This window comes from Callorhinus ursinus, unplaced genomic scaffold (genome assembly GCF_003265705.2).
Source record: "Callorhinus ursinus isolate GAN/ISIS: 27379988/994484 unplaced genomic scaffold, GSC_fseal_2.0 scaffold19, whole genome shotgun sequence".
Taxonomy (NCBI): Eukaryota; Metazoa; Chordata; class Mammalia; order Carnivora; family Otariidae; genus Callorhinus; species Callorhinus ursinus.
Genome location: NW_027397081.1, coordinates 7,800,746 through 7,818,294, shown reverse-complemented (window position 1 = coordinate 7,818,294; position 17,549 = coordinate 7,800,746). Strand labels below are relative to the sequence as shown.

Below are 17,549 nucleotides of genomic sequence, written 5' to 3'. Positions count from 1 at the left end.
CACAATATCTGGGGCCCCCACTATGCATTTTTTCTTCCTTTCTGGGATTTTGCACACACACACACAACACACGCACACACACACGCGCACACATGCACACACACAACACACACGCGCACACATGCGCACACACACGCACACAACACACACATGCACACACAACACACACGCACACATGCACACACAACACACGCACACGTACACACAACACACGCACACACATGCACACACACAACACACGCGCGCGCACACACAACACACGCACACACACACAACACACGCACACACACACGCACACACATGCGCACACTTTCCAGCTGCCGTGGTTACCTCCATCTCCATTCTGTACTTTTTCAAGCCAGTGAGAGTGCAGGTTTCTCCAGAATGTAGTGACCCTCCCACCCAAGAACCTGTCCTCAGGCTAAAAGCTCTAAGACTGGGAAACAGCCTGCACCATGCCGTTCCCTCTTGCAGGTATCGAACTTTTACCTCCGGTACCCACCTTCTTCTGGTCACTCTTTGGTGCCTTTAGGTAGGCTTTTGTAGTTTGAAATTTCATCTAGAGTTTAATTTGTTATCAGTGTGCATGTGCTGTGGGCTAGGGGAGGGCAGCGGAGGGGTCCAAAAGAACTTTGGAGAGCTGTCTTTTTAAGTATCAAATCCTGTGCAAATCCATCAACTTTCATGTTAAAATTAGATACAGATGACATCAAAAATGTTTTAGCACTGTGATCTCACAAAATCATGATTCACCGTCGACCTTTCTTCTGCCTATTTTGTTCATGCTGTCCCTTTCCATCTAAATCTCTCCTCAACTCAATTACTGCCTGAGAATGATTTATTGAGTACTTACAAGGTGCAAGCCACGATGTCAGGTGCTCTGTTGAAATTTTGTTCATTCAGAATCCAAATCAAATGCAAATGCCTCCAGAATCACTCCCTCCCTCTTAATGGGTAGATGTGCTTTAGCACTCTTCTAAATGCCTTGGGTGCTTTGCCCGTCCCTTGCTTTTCTCCCCGCCATCACCAGACCTGTTCTCCCATTAGATTATAAACTTAATTATGGCAGGGACAAGTCTCACTCATGTTTGCACCCATCCATGCTGCCTTAAACGTGCTTTTTAACATCAAGAATAAAAAGATAACTTAAAAAAAAAAGTCTTTGCAGTTGGAAAGAAGGGGAGGTGGTAGAATTGTAGAACGTTAGCTTCCTGTCTTTGCTTTCAGCAGTAGAGAGGGACATCAAGTAATAAAGCATTATTTGTTTCTAGAGAACATCTTAATAAAGACAAATCTTGGTGTTGTCCTTCCTCTTCCTTCTTCACTTTGTCCTCTCTTTCTCCCTCCTCCTCTCCCTCCCTCTTCCCTTCTTTTTCTCACCATTTAACTGTGGTCTGATTTAATCTTCAACTTCTTAGTATGTCTCGTCTCATTTTAAAATGGGATAATATATGTGTTGGTATGAAACACCTTTTGCTTTAAGTTATTACAGTAAAGAGAGGCTTTTCTTCGCCTTTGAAAGTTCAGTGCCAAAACTCAAGTAAACAGACCAGTGATGTTCCAAAAATGGGACGGAGAATAATCCAAATATTTGACTTTTCCTTAATTTATAAAATATTACCGTGAAATTTCTTAGATTGAATTGTCAGTAACAAAAGACATCTATAAGCATTTTTCTCTTTGAACCATAGTAATGAACATCCTGTAAGTTGGGCACTATAAAAATAAGACTAAGTGAATTGAAATAGTTTTCCTAATAATCTCACTTCTTCCTTAGATTCAGGTCAGAAGACATTTAAAAGGAGAAGATCTATCATAAACTGGGCCTTCTGGCGTGGTTCCAGCACTCATCTGGATAACTTGCCCGTGTCGCCAACATCTCCTATGCCAGGGCAGCTCTTTGGAGTCTCTCTGCCAGATATTTGTGAGAATGACAATCTGCCTAAACCTGTCTTGGTGAGTCTCGTTTTGGCCTGTGACACTAATGGGAAAGGAGAACCTTGGGAGGTAATCTATTCTTAAATGGAAAAATTATAGACACAGCTTTGGCTTTGGCTGAGAATATTATTATTACTTCAAAGGAAAAAATCTGATTAAGCTTTTGCAGAATCCTAAGGGAGACATAATGGGGAGAGATCATGTGGGCTGCTGGTGTCAGGAAGGAGCCACATAAGCCTGCCTAGATAAATCAGAGTTTGGTTCTGTAGGCAGAGTCCACACTGGAGTCCTGTTACCCCCCACATTTCTCTCACAGCCTTTCGGGAACTCTGCATTGTTCTGGAAGCCTCCTTTAATCACTCTAGAAGCAGAAACTACTCATTCTTGTACTTTTTTAAAAATCCGACGTGTGTCTTATGTGTATTTCAGGTGTTTACACTTGTACATCCTCTGGCATTTAGTTACCTTTCATAATAGAACAGGTCAGATGAAACCACTGAGTTTGTACTGTGTCCTTGATATATGAAATGGTTGCTGCTCAGCAGCGTTCACTGAGCGTTCCATATCCAAGCACTGTACGGGACATACGGGACACACGGGACCTGACCCTACATCACGCTCTGACACATGCCACCCCCTGGCCTCGCCGCTTTCGTGGTCGCCCTGCACAGCGGATTGAGCGTTTGTTATCACTACCATCATCCCTACTTTACACATTTAAAAAGTCTCAAGTTTACCAAAGGTCACAGAGTAAATATGTGCCATAACTAGGTCTCAGATCCCTTGGGTCGCTTGTCCCCAACACACATTCTCCTTCCGACACCACAAGCAGAGGACATTTCTTTGCTAGAAAGAAAGCAAAATGAAAGATTGGTCACAGTGCAGTGGAGTGGAGAAAGCTTCCTGGGAGAGGTGATGTTTTTAGCCTGATTTTAAAAGAATGAAGTAAATACAGGAAGTAGAATGAGGTATGGAGTCACATAAAAAGAAAAACAAACAAGTGGAGAATGAGTCTGGCAAGAGTATCTCCGTATTTGAAGGGAAGGGTCCGAACTAGAGAATAGTAGAAGAGTCGTCGAGGGAAGGACGGAGGCCAGCTACAGGGACCTTGAAGCAGTCAGAGAAAGTTTGTTTTAAAGTGTTGGTTCATTGAACAAAAGACAGTGCCATCAAAGTAAAATGTTTCAGATGTTGAGTATAGCAAGAATAAGTAGGGGAAAGAGACCTAGAGATACCAAACACAAACTGACTTACGTCCCGGCAGCAGCCCCTCCTTCAGTGCTTTTCCCCGGGGACACCCCAGCCTCTGCAGCCAGAGAGGGCAAGTGTGTCTTCCCCTGCTTGTGTCTGTGAAGTGCCACTCTGGTTTTTTCCTTTGCTTTCCTTATAGGATATGCTTTTCTTTCTTAATCAAAAAGGACCCCTCACAAAAGGGATCTTCAGACAATCGGCCAATGTGAAATCCTGCAGAGAGCTAAAAGAGAAACTGAATTCTGGAGTTGAAGTACACCTAGACTGTGAATCTGTTTTTGTGATAGCATCTGTCTTAAAGGTAGGAAAGGTTCTCCCTTCATCTACCCCACAGTGGAGCTCTGGAAAGAGACAACTGGTTTCTCTCATTACAACATTTTTCCCAGCTGCAAAGAACCATCATGGATTTAGAATCTAGAAAGTGTTAAAAAAAAAAAAATTTTTCACAAAACCAGCATTGGCCTTTAAAAGCCCCTGCCCATGATATGGCATGTCAGATATGCTTTTTAAATTTTTTCATCCCACGCCACTCTCATCTTCACTCTGCCACCCCATACAAAAAAAAAAAAAAAAAAAAAAATTAAACTAAATTAAAAATAAAGCACGCACAGCATATTTACCAAAATAAACATCCTGATTGTGATAACTTCGTCACAATCTCATTACCTTCCTAATAAAGGCAAATTTTCAAGAATAAACTTGTATTAAACTTTGAAATAGAGTTTATCATAATAAACATTTGCCTAACAACTAAAACAAAAAATGGCTCACTGAGACCGCTGAAAATTCCATTCACTTATACAATCATCATGCCTTCCCCTGTCCCCTAGTGCCTTTTTAAAGTAAAAGCAGAGTAGGAATGACTCCAACATCTGGGTCTTTTCTAAAACCCTTACCACATTTGGCATTTTTTATGGTTCTTACCCTTTACCCCATGGTTACTTAACTCACATCCATAGTTGAGTTAGAACTCTTCTAAAATGTTTTCCTCCTCACATTCTTGAAAATGCCTCACATGTTTTGAAAACCTAGAGTCAGAACCAACTTTTAGCAGAGGTTTCAACCCCAGCCATAGCTTCTGCAGACCTGTCTCAGGCTCCCATCTCCCAGCCCCATTGGAATGCACCAGGGCCAGGGGTGGAGGAAAACATGGTGAAGATGACCCTTGCATATCTCTCCTCCTGCTCAGCTGCTTACAGAATCTTACTTCATGACTTGATGAATAATCAGATGTTTCCTGGCAAATGAGCCATGTCTGCTCTTAACCCCTGCTGTAAACTTTTGCAATAAAGTATCAGTCAAAAAAAATGGAGATCTGGAGCTAGGCTCATCTAATCTATTTTGCCCAGGGTTTGTGACTACTCTTCAATTCTGAAATACAATAAAGATATGTATGGTGTGCTTAGCCAGATGTATGTGTGGATATATGTGCACAATGAATTTTTCTTTTTTTCCCTTCATATAACTAGGCTTTTTCCCATCTCTTAATTTAAAAAGTTAAAGCCTACATTTTAGAAAATTTTCCCTACTATGCTATTCTTCACAGCACCACACTTAAAATTTTGTATTTTTGAAGCTATTATCAAGAAATATGGTTCTAGAGGAGTCAAATTGTATTTCAAATTGTAGAAATATCACTGGTACAAAAATAAGCAAAAGACAAATGATTGAAAAATCTGGTTAAATGGGTTCCAAATAATTGAAGTTTTGTAATCAGGTAACTGTGTGTTGCTCTCATTTCTTCCAAGTGGTTGCAGGAAAGAAGATATTTTCTGCCAAAAGTTTTTGAGCTTTTGGTTTGGTTTGTTTCTTGTGTTTAAGACTATTTGGAAATGGTACTTAAGTTTTCCTTTAATTTTTTACTTATGCTGGTTTTGCTTAAATACAAGCTTAATTCTTTAAACTGTTATGGGAAGAAAATTGCTTGAGACACTGTAACTTTGATCCATTAGACCTTTGAGGAAAAGTTCATTTTTAATCCTGCAGGAATCTGATCTCAAATTAATTTGGGAGTTCTGCTGAAGACCTGGGCTCTGCTCTCGGAGGGGCAGAGACTTGCAGTTGAGTGCTGTGAGCTGGTGATTGTCATTCAGAACCAGCGCTCACATCCTTTCTCAGCTGTGATGGTGGTTGCATTTCGTAACTTGTTATTCCAGCTGTGGAGAGTTCATTGAGATGTTACGGGTTATTATCTTTCAAGTGTAGGTTTAAGATTTAATGATGTTTTTCTTCAAGACAGATCATAAGTATGTTTTCCACTGAGATTTAAAAAGAGAACTTTTGTCACTGTCCCACTTTGAAATAACAAATTTTGCCTCTTCTAAATCTGACTTTTAAAGTAGGTGCAGCAACTAAAATTAGTTTGGAATTATGGAAATTCAATAGCTTTACCCAAAAGGAGATAACTTTTGTGATGACACATCTCAATTACAAGTATGCAGGTACATTTCTATAGAAGATATAGTAGAACAGAGAAAGACTCTGAAGTAGTCTCTTCCTACTTGTTAACCGCTCTAAAAAAAATGTATGGTAACAGGTGACATGACTACAAGAGATGCTTTAAATTATCTTAAAATCTCAGTTACAGTTAGTTGGCCTTCCCTTGTTCCTCATCAATATGTGGCCACGTGAAAAATAGCAGCAGTTCAGTAATGACCTCTGCTGTGTCCGGGACTGTGTGTGGCATTGAGGTGTACGAAGAAGGTAAGGTCTGTGCCTGCCCTGGAGGAGCTTGTACTGGGGAAGATGCACACCTAATCAGCAGAGTGTAACGATCAGGTGCCACGGCTTCCCTGGTAGTGATAGAAACACGACACAAGAGTAACAGGTGGTGTGTTGCTGTTTGTAGGGCACGTAGGTAAAGTTGCTGACTTGGTTTTCTAGCGAGAGTTAAAACTGCTTCATTGCAGACTTCCACCTGTCTCCATGTTGTAAGCAGGACTTCCAAGACCATGGGTACAGTGCTTAGACCTGAAGTTGAGTTTTTTCTGCCAAATGTTTACTGAGGTAGAGATCAGACTTTGTAAGCCTAGCCCTGTTAATACCATGCCAAAAGCAACGGAGAGAGTTGGCCTAGAACACGAATATAGGACCAGGACCAAATTTAATTTATTTTTAAGCTTTTTATAAACAAAAATCAAACAACAAATACCCTTGGTCATATCCTATTTGTGATCTAGTCTGGTTTCACCACACCCAGCCCCACCGGCAGTCTCAGCAGACTAGGGTCTCAGAGGATAATGTACCGGGGACATGTTGAGTATGCGTCAGGCATGTGGATGCTGTCCCAGGCCCCCAGAGCCCAGCCACACAGAGCCTGGAATGCTTCCTCCCCCATCTCCAAACATATGAGGGGAATGCCAGGAGAAACTCCGAGTGCCTCTGGATGGAGTTGTTCACCAATGCCACTGGAATATAAAGTTCCAAAATAACAGGGACTTTGTTTTACTCACTTCTCTGTCCTCAGCCCCTCAAACAGTACCTGGCACATTGGAGCAAATATGTGTAGAATGATCAGATGACTGACTACCACATTAGGAACCTCACAGACATCTTAGTGCATTTCTTTGAACTGGTGATTTGAGAGCGGAAAAGAAAAAGGACTCAGGATGGTTTGCCAGACCCTGTCATGTAGTAGTAGTTGGCTAAAACGTACACAGATGAGACTGCAGCCCGAACAGGTTGTCCTTATCTTTCCCACTATAGTCCAGACTCCAATTTCCGTCTGGTTTTTGTTAGAAAAAAATCAAAGCCTGTGTTTCTATGTGCGCACGACCGTGGAGAGTTGGCACAGAGCTCCATGTACTCCAAAGAAGGGAAGACTTAACTTTTCAACGGAATGCTTCTTTTTGATTTGCCTGGTACATATTTAGCATGAAAATAATGACTTAAAATATTTATTTCCCTTCTGTGTAAGGATTTTCTACGAAATATTCCAGGAAGTATTTTTTCATCAGATCTCTATGATCACTGGGTCTGTGTCATGGATCAAGGAAATGATGAAGAGAAAATAAATACAATTCAAAGGTAATTATTCTAATTTAGTCACATCTCAAAAATACTTTAAAAAAATATATTTTGTAAGTTTATCAATTCAAGTAATGATGGTCCATGAGGACCAGGTTTATGCTAGCTGCTATCATTGTTATTATTGTTTTTCCCTAATCTTATTAACATAGAATACTTGACCATTGTACACCTTCTCTATATCTGAATCTGATAGGAGCTGAAACCCATTAAACTAATAACTAATATCATATACTCATTCTATAATTTATGATCTTAATTTTGGTAAAAACTAACCAGACAGCTCCTTGTATATCTCATTCAGCAACTGAATTCATACAGAGAAAATTCCCTCTCCTCAAGGAACTCGCAGTCCTAGTAGAGTAGATAGATAAACCAAGAATTACAGTGTAGCATAATCAGTGCTACCAAAGAGATATGGAGGAAGGTACTGCAGAGAGTTAAGTATTGAAAAGTGAGTTGCAAAGCCTCCGTCTTATCACAAAGAATGCATTGTCTGTTCTCATGCAAAGGGAGCTTGCTGTCAGAACTCACCACCCATATTCCTGAATCCTGCATTATAAGAGAACTGGAAAGAAGTGTCCATTAACAAAATGCAATACTCCCAGTTCTGTAAAAACCCAAGAATCCTAATATCATTTATCTGCATATGCTTGTTTAGCACAGTTTTTTTCTTGAGCAACTTTCAAATATGAATTATTATCTATACACTGCTATTGATAGATACCTTTTATATCAGTAGAACTTAGTACAGCTGTTAAAGACACCAGAAATCAAAGCCACATCACACATACTATCTATGCTTCCATTATGGTTCGGTGGAAGCCAAGCAGAGATAATGACCATCAGCTTCTCTGCGTTGTTGCTCATTGTCTAAAACTGTGTATCCTACAAACTGTTAAAGGTTGACTTAAAAAAAAAAAAAAAGTAAAATTAAGACTCTACAAATATAAAATGAACACATGTGAAAATTTTTATTTAAATCTTTAATTAATGAGAGAACCAGTTAGATGTTACCATCAGTTCGAAGATGTCAAACTACTGCAACTTACATAGTTGCATCAGAAATGCTGAAATGAATTTACACGTAGATACAAAACTGGCTTTTTCTACTGGAGCATGAAGAGGGAGCAAATAAATCATGTCTCTCCACCAGACAGAATTTTCAAGTCTACAGACAAGTGTTAGATGCAGTGCTGTCTGAAGTCTACAATTTACAGAGTTGTAAAATAGCTCAAAGGCATAGGGCCCCTATGGAATCAGATAACCCAGAAGGGTATTCTAGACAGCACCTTACTTTCCATTGAATACACTCAGGAATCTCTTGGTTTATTTTAATATCTTTTATAACTTGTCCTTACAAAACTATACTCAGTGTCAGTCCATCACACTGAAGGAAGGCCTCTGTGCTATTTATGCAGGAAGAGTCTCATTACCTTATTTTACCTCCCAGGTTGCAGACTTCTGTTGAAAAAAAAAAAAAAAAACATGAATATCAACATCTATGTCTTTTTTCTGGATGGTAGTCAATATAATTTTCAATGAATAATTTTAAAATCCCTTATCAATTACAAAACAGGAACAGTAGGAAATGTACTATTATAAGTTTGACTTATATGTGAAAGTGATACCAGTGAGAAAAAGAAATTTGGGACAAAACTGACATTGGAAGCTGGTAGAGCAGAATAGAAGCTGTCAGAATGGACCTGAAAGTCTTAATAGTTAAGGTTTGGGTTCTCAACCAAGAGACAGAATTCCTGTATTGCTACTTAGAAATATGGAACCACTAAAATTTAATTGTTGTTTAATTTCATCAAAAAGCTTTTTGGGGGGGGGTCTTGGTTGAGAATATTCTGAAATGTTATAGGATTTGCCTAAATTAAAATACACTGCACTAATTTCAGGTCAGTATTTCAGGCAGGCAGCATTTTTTTTTACAAGCCATTTTTCTGCATTCTTTTGCATCTTCATTGGGTTGTGAAGACAGTGTACAAAATAAATGAATAAATCCCCAGTACATATTTTCATTCTTTCTGTATAGGCAGTCCCTACTTTGCATGTACCATATTAACTGAAACTCTTGCATATCTGAACTGTGTTCTTGCTTGGCATGTTTCCCCATGAAAAGCAAGGGTTGCTTATCTACACAAGTTTTTTATGAAATGTCTTTCTTAAAGAGTGCATTTTTCTGTCTTTAGGCTATTAGACCAGCTTCCGAGAGCCAATGTTGTTCTCCTAAGGTATCTTTTTGGGATATTACACAACATTGAGCAGCATTCCTCATCCAATCAGATGACTGCATTTAATTTAGCGGTGTGTATTGCTCCAAGCATTCTTTGGCCTCCTACTTCCTCCAGCCCAGAACTAGAAAATGAATTTACAAAAAAGGTAATGACGTTTTTCATTTTTATGCCCTGGTGACTGAGTTCCCATTTTGAACCTCAAATTCAGGGTTAATATTAATTCTGAAAGATATTTTCTTAAATAACTTAAATACACCTCCTTATAAATTTGAGTGTACTGAGTATTTTATCCTATCCTGTTAGATTATAGAAAGGTGATTTCTTGAGCAAAACAGAGATAGCAGTTGGGTTACTTCTCTTTTACCTTCAAGGAGGCAAAACACTATGACTGACTTAAACCTTAGAGTTATATAAGAAAGCAGATGATATGATTTAATACAAAAGGACTTTGGACTTAGACAAGCCATTCCTCAGCCCCACCATTTGCCGGTTGTACAATCTTGGATACAATTAGTTCTCTCGATCCAGTTTCCTCATCTAAAAAATTGAGGTGGTGATGATACCTAGTTCATACTGCAGTTACTTGAAATCCCACCCCTCTAGTGCCTGGTAGTTAATAAGGGGCTTAGGAATATTAGTTCCTGTGGCTCCCAACACTCTGCCTGTTCCTTCACCTCAGCTACTGGGGCAAGGAACCTAAGGAAACGTCCGACTCCATCTCAGTGGAGGCACAGAGCTCCCTTGTAAGGTCCTACCTCCTCCCCCACCTTCTCCATGGAGCCTAAGGGAAGGAATCGCATAGGCAGAGACTAGTGAGGCAAAATGCAAGTTTCTCTCTAGCTGTCTCCCTGCTTCACAGGAAACCCACAGAGGATGCCCACTTCCCACGCTGTGACAACTGCCTTTTATATATGAAATATATTTCATAAGTCTTTACCTAATGATACTTCATGAATTTTAATAAGAAAGTTTATTTCTTTACCCCAAATGCCCTATAGAGAATACTTTGTTAGCCTAATTTTATTTCATTTTTTTAAATTTTTATTTATTTAGAGAGAGAGCAGGGGGAGGGACAGAGGGAGAGAGATAATCTTAAGCAGACTCCATGCTGAGTGAGGAGCACAATGTGGGGCTCAGTCTCACGACCCTGAGATCATGACCTGAGCCGAAATCAAGAGTCAGATGCTTAACCGACTGCATCACCCAGGGGCCCCAAGTTACCCTAATTTTAAAGATGTAGCATTAGTGTAAAAAAATGTTAACATTGAGCTAAGGCCACAAGAAACTTTAGTCCACCAATTAAAATTAATTTCTACACCCAAACTACTCTTGCGAGTATCATAGTTTTTTAGGGGGAACTGTTTTGTATATTTTTAAAGCAGACATGAATTTTTCTCAGGATTCTTTTTCATTTATGGTAAAATCAGGATTTATATATGAAATGTGCTTTATAGACATTCTATATGGAAAGTAGCACTTTGTTTTTGTCTTTTTTTGTGCAGGTTTCTCTGCTTATACAATTTCTGATTGAAAATTGCTGTAGGATATTTGGAGAAGAAATCACTTCCCTCTTGGGACAGGTTTCAGTGAGATGTGATACTAGAGAGAATGCCTCAGGTATTGTGGATAATTGGATTGGTTTTTGTGAGAAACAGACATGTGTCTGTGAAAATGCTGGGACAGTGTCCTGGGGCCTGCCGCAGCTCAGTGAAGGAAACCTCTGACTTCAGTCGTGGGCCTAGGGTTTCTGCTCCTCCTTGGATGACCTGCTAATAGGTCAGGTCATGTTAACACAGTGGTGGGGGTTCAGAAATGTGTAAGATGAGGTCCAAAACTTCCAGAAGCATCATATGGTATGTTTTTAACCTTTTTTTAAATAAACCTTTACAAGGATCCCTGACATATATAGTAGAAAACTTCTGTGGCTGAAACTAGAGTAACAAGTCCCTGAAGAGGTAGAGGCAGGCTTGGTCTTCTCCCCGCTTCTCCTTCGAGTGGCCCCCGAGACATTTCAGCCTACTGCGAAACAGTTTAGAAACAACTAGTACTGTGGGGCCAGGGGGGATTTTGAAACCATCCAACCTTCCAGAATATGAATTCCCAGACCACCAATTACTAGTTATCTTTGACCAATTATTCTTTTTTTTTTTTTTTTTTACTTAAATTCAATTAGCCAACATATAGTACATCATTAGGTTTTGGTATAGTGTTCAATGATTCATTAGTTGCATATAACCATTTTTGCCACTGAACATCAATATCTTCATCTATAAATATGGGTAACCATAATGTCTAACTTTTATGGTTGTTGTAAAGATTAAATAAAGTAGTGAACATTGAAGAGCTTGGGTTAGTAAATGATTCCTCCGAGACCAAACCATGTGTGCTCACCCACAGTCATGAACCTGCATATACCTGGCATTCATTCCTTTATATTTTGTACCATTTCTTGGTATTAACAACATGTCCTTATTGCTTTGAGATCTTAATTAAGAAAGCCTATTTCTTCAGGAACTGAGATAAATTCAGTATATAACATCAACATATTTTTTTTATTCTGGGAAGACTGAAAAAGATCCTTTCTAAGAGTAGGAATATGAACAATCTCCATAAAAAGAAAATTAAACTAAGTACCATAGATTGTTTTTTTTAAGGCAGCATGTATTTTTGGTAAGCAAAAATGTTAACTGTGGTTTGATTTTTTGACAGATATCTCTTGCTTCCAACTGAATGACTCCTCCTATGACAGCTTGGAAAATGAGCTAAATGAGGATGTTGATGCTCCTTGTAGTGACTTGGTAAAGAAACTTGGTCAGGGTAGCAGAAGTATGGACTCTGTATTAACCCTCAGTGACTATGACCTCGACCAGCCTGAGGTGGAAGGCCTTTTAACCCTGAGCGACTTTGACTTGGACCGTTCTAAAGATGAAGACATTCAGATGGAACAGCCTCTTGAATCCAAGCCAGTGAACATTGCAGTAGTGTATGCAAAGGTCCCACTGCGCGATCATGCCAGGGCCCCATCTGGCATGAGCACACCCAGCTACCTGTCCACAGCTGCAGCAGATGTTCCGAAAAGCCTGAGGCGACACCGGCGCTGCTCAGAGCCCAGCATCGATTATCTAGATTCTAAGCTTTCCTATCTCAGGGAATTTTATCAGAAAAAGCTACGCAAATCCAGCTGTGATGCAATTCTCTCACAAAAAGATGAGGATTATCTGAAGCAGAATCAACCCCTCCAGGAAGAGGGTAAGACCTATTTTAAACAGAGTTTAGTCGTAGGCACTGATACCAAGAAAAATGCCACTAATAAAAATGTTAAGAAGAAAAGCTTACCTGGTAATGAAGGAAATCATGTGAAACTTTTTTCTAAATCCAAGCCAGTGGCCATTTCTGTGGCATCGTATAGTCACATATCCTCACAGGATCATCCCAGGAACCAGCCCTTTGGTGCAGATACATCTGGATACTCCCCACCAAACACAGCAGATGCCCTCAAGGGTTCAAGGAGGCACCGGCGCTGCTCAGAGCCCAACATGGATGACCAGCACTGCAAACTGACCTATCTCAGGGGAATTTATTCAAAGAAACAACATAAAACTAGCTATGATGCTGGTCTCTTGCATGGAGAAGAAGATTATCTCAAGCGGCACAAGTCATTGCAAATGGAGGGGCAAAAGCTCATTAATCAGAGTTTGGTCATGGGGATCGAGGTGGGCAAGAGTAGTGGCACAAACCAAAACACTGAGAAGGCTTTACCCCCAAGATTAAACATCTGCCCAAGGACTAGCTATTCCAGCCTGTCCTCCCCAGGAACTTCCCCATCTGGCTCGTCAGTGAGCTCCCAAGACAGTGCTTTTTCTCAGATTTCTGAACACTCTGTGTTTACCCCCACTGAAACTTCCTCTCCAATAGATTGCACTTTTCAAGCTCAAAGAAAACAAGAAGAGCTTTCCTCTGATTTTAGCAATTCCAGCCTCATTTCTGCAACTCCTGGTCCCTCATCAGGGCAGGCCAGCAGCCGCCTGGCTTATACGAAAAAGGATACTGTAGAATGGCATTCACAAATACATTCTGTAACTCTTCACCCAAGCACATGGTTGAGAAATGGTGTGGCCAGTTTGAAAAACTGGTCCCTCAAAAAGAAGACAAGGGCATCCAGACCAGAGGAAAAGAAAGTAAGTTCTCTAAAAGGACCCATGGAGCCACCTCCACATGCTCCTGGTATATCAGAAGCCAACCCACTACAAGAGAGACAGCAAGACATGCCCCAAAGGGCACCTGAAGAACTTGGAACTGTGCAAACAGCCCAGTGGTACAGTTCTTACCCCAGCCAGGACTCAGAGAGACACTGTAGGTCTCCATTCAGCCTAGTGGAGGACAGACTCAAGCTTTGTGTGAAGTCATACAAGGATGGAGAGAATAGTGAGCAGTGCTCTCCTGGTACTCTGCCTTGTAAGAGATCCTCACCCAGCTCTTTGTCTGTGGATGATCTGTCCAGCCCAGACGCAGAGCCTACAGTGGTTGGCGATACTGGGGACCAACATTTAGCCAAAGACATTTAACCACAGTAAGAATGTGATGTGTATAAGGACAGAGACAAGTCTAAGAATCTGATGTCTACAAGAACAGAAACTGGGCTAATAGTGATATAAAGACAAGATTATTATGACCCCTTTGTATACATACATGGGATGGGTAGCATAAGGGTAATCACTGCTAATAGTTAGGACAACAAAAGAATTCTCTTTATTGAGACCATTTGGCAAAAAGTTTAGACTAAAAAATTTCATCACCTGTTTGGGAGGCTTTTCCTTATTAGAGCCTGGGATCGGTCCCATCATGTGTTTTTAGAGGTATTAGCAGAGAGCCAGAGAAAACATCTTCTGTAGAGGAGACAGGCCTTACATGAGATTAGTATCCTGAAAAGACCAGCATATCATGAGTGAAGAATAAGGACTGTGGAGAGAGGGGAAGGGTGCAGAGAAACATCCACATCCCACGGAATGTTTTTAATAACTACGCAGGAAAAATGCCACTAATCAAAGTATTAAAAAAAAAAGAAGAAAGCATGTCTAGTATTGAAGGAAATCATGTAAAACGTTTCCCTGAATCCAAGCTAGTAGGCATTTCTGTGACATTCTGTAGTCACACGCCCTCACAGGAAGATTCCAGGAATCAGCCCCTCGATGCAGCTAGAATGGAGTAAACTAGAATGGCTCAACAGCCATGAGTATCATAGTTTATCTGTTGGTTGTGTTCATTGATTTATTTTTCCATTGGTGTTCCACTGCTCTGCAAAGGCTCCAGGACATAGAGCTCTGAGGAGAAAGAAGGAAAGGTTGCTCATTTCGGTATCCTTCTCAAAGGTGCCTGTGCTAGGGACATTCTCCAGAAATGAAACTCTTCCTATTAGAAGGTGACCTCCTGACAGCATTCGCTGTCTTAGTGTGGAGGAAAAGATCGTCACGCCAGTCCTTTCTCTGTTACATGAGTTGTTGCCAGCATGTGACCAAAGCATGCTCCTCTTTGCTGAAAAATGTTTTTCTATAGCCCTGCCTCTTAGATTAGCCAGCCAGAAAAATTACTGATAAATTGTCCCTTTTCTGATTGTCATTGGCAGTTGAGTAATTTTAAGTTGACAGGTTATAGAGAGTCACAGAATGGAACGCCCACCAAAGCAGCAGTCAGGCCTTCTCAGTCATTGGCTTTGGATTTCCTCACTTGCAGAAGTTTTACATATTTTTGTCCCAGATGATTCATGGTTTATATTCCATTAGTTTATCTCATATCCATGAATACTTCTCCCCTCTCTTGCCTTAAAGATTATACCAGTATATCCCCTGGGTTATCTCCATGGATTGGCTAGGCCTCACCAGCCAGTAGGGAGGGATAGAATCAGGAATGGGTGTGCATCTTCCTTCGTTGTGACTACTTACTTATAAGAAGTTGCTTAGAACCCATTTGGCCTCTTTAGTTCACCATTAGATGGACCTTTCTCCCACAAACTAACTTAAACCAAATTATTTTTCTTAGCCACTAGAAAACTTTCATGTCAAATGTTCTTTCCCTGTTGTCCTAAAGGTTGCATTTTTTTCAGTTATAGAAAAAATAATAATAATAATGTTTTCTGTAAAGTAGAAGTCCTTTCAGTATTAGCTATACGTGCTACCTACCTCTACGGGACATGGCCCTGTTGGCCCTAAGCATTGTAATTAACTCTCAGAACTCTGTATCCAAAGAGCTCCTTCATGACACTGGCCATCTGAGTCACAGATGTGAAGTAGATTTTACCTTATAAACAGCCACTCCTATATTTAGACTCCTGAGTGTCCATATGCATCTTTTGTGGTATAATATATAAAGGCAACAGGGATTCATTCCCCTTACCCTTAGGGCATACTACTGTCGGAACTGCAAGATGTGAAAAAAGTTCTTACGGCTTGGAGTGTCTTTCTGGAAGAACTTGTTTCTCCACTTAACAAAATAATAGTTCTCTCCTTTTTTTCTTTCATATGGTTGGGTAGAAAATTATCCACCCAGTTTGAATCATAGAAGAAAATAGATGCTGAGGTTTTCCATAACCATTCCTATTCTCTTGTGTTCCCTTAGATACTCCTGTAATACTTAATGTGAATAGTTTGTTAATATTGCTGTAAAGTATTATATTGTATGATTGGAAGACAGACTACGTGTCATTTTATTATACTCTGTCAATCTATAATATATTAGACTGATGCTTTATCTAAAATGCTTTGAGTTTGTATAATATATCTTGACAAATTTTACTACCATATGTAATGTAATAAATGTGTATTTTTGTACTTGCAGAAACTGCTGCTAACTTTTAAAGTTGTTTGGTTTTCGAAGCACTGATAATGGATATGTATGAAGTCCATGCTGTCTCTTAAATAAAAAAAAAAAGTCTGTAGCGTTAACAATCCCATCAGAGCAATATTGCCCTTTTGTAGAATTGTTTTAGTTAATGAACCCAGTTTCTGCTTCACATTGGAAATTTTATGAAATGTATTTAATATTGAATTGGAACTTTGAACTTCTAGTCATAGACCAGGGTCAGTCTTTCTAGAAAAAGAGGGTTTTTTTTTTCTTTTATATTTTCCTAATCTTATCATTTACCAAACAAGTCATGCTTTAGACACACAGTCTTCATTTTCCTAGGCATTATGATTTCATTTTGCTCCTAGAATCAGATATAGTCTATATTCTCATATCAAGAGAACCATTAACTCCGTTTGACTGATTGTATGAGATTTTCTTATCTAAATTTGAACCATTCTGACCAGAGTACCCAGTTGACCCCAGGCACGTCCAGATATCCCAAGGTGTCTGGATTCAGACACCCCAACACATCAATACTTACAAAGTCATATAAACTTACTAAATGTTACTGGCTTTTCATGGATGTTGCATATTTGCCTTCTCGAAATTCATTGAGGTTCACTCTGTGTAAGTTTAACCACCATTTCAAAGAAATTCAAAAATCATAAACTACCTTAGTCCAGAAAAAGTGATTTGCTTTAATGGAACACTGAAGACTAGCAACTCCACTGTCAGAAATGTCACTGATTATATGTGGGCAATGTACAGAAACACTGATGTTAATTTCTCTATATATTTTACAGAAATACAAAGATAATTTGCTGCTAAAAAAGAGTCTCAATCAACTAAAAACACTGGATTCAAGGAATTATCTCACTTTGTGTTTTTCTACCTTTCATGGCATGACATTGAATTGAAAGGATCTAAGGTGTCCTTGAACCACTGGCATATTTTGTCTGTTGAAACTCTAAGAATATTATGTATCTTAATCAAAATTATGGTAGTGTTTAACTGATATTTTCCTACCTGGTCATGTTTTAATGGCTTGAGAGGAAGTCTTTGAAAACTGCGTATTTCAATACAAAAAAAAAAAAAAACTGAATAATAAAGTTAGGTAAAATGTTAACTTTCTTTAATATCTATTCTGGTTATCAGGATATCTCATAAGCTAAGTTTCCTGCTGAAAGGAAGAGTTCTCTTGAGTTCTGTGCTGTCTGCCCCAAGTATGAGTCCTACTCATTTTCTGAGCCA

At 39.6% G+C, this 17,549-nt stretch overlaps 1 protein-coding gene across 6 annotated transcripts in view; it reads left to right on the top strand.

The window, feature by feature from the left end:
* ARHGAP20 (Rho GTPase activating protein 20) overlaps positions 1-17,211 on the top strand; it is a 140,278-nt gene extending 123,067 nt beyond the window's left edge. For all 6 annotated transcript variants that reach the window (XM_073903713.1, XM_073903711.1, XM_025893939.2 and 3 more), the window contains 6 exons: positions 1,778-1,956; positions 3,329-3,490; positions 7,106-7,215; positions 9,414-9,603; positions 10,961-11,075; positions 12,168-17,211. In XM_073903713.1, coding sequence (XP_073759814.1) covers positions 1,778-1,956; positions 3,329-3,490; positions 7,106-7,215; positions 9,414-9,603; positions 10,961-11,075; positions 12,168-14,023 — 2,612 coding nt within the window. In that variant the 3' untranslated portion in view covers positions 14,024-17,211. The remainder of the gene's footprint in view (positions 1-1,777; positions 1,957-3,328; positions 3,491-7,105; positions 7,216-9,413; positions 9,604-10,960; positions 11,076-12,167) is intronic.
* The last annotated feature ends 338 nt before the right edge of the window (positions 17,212-17,549 follow it).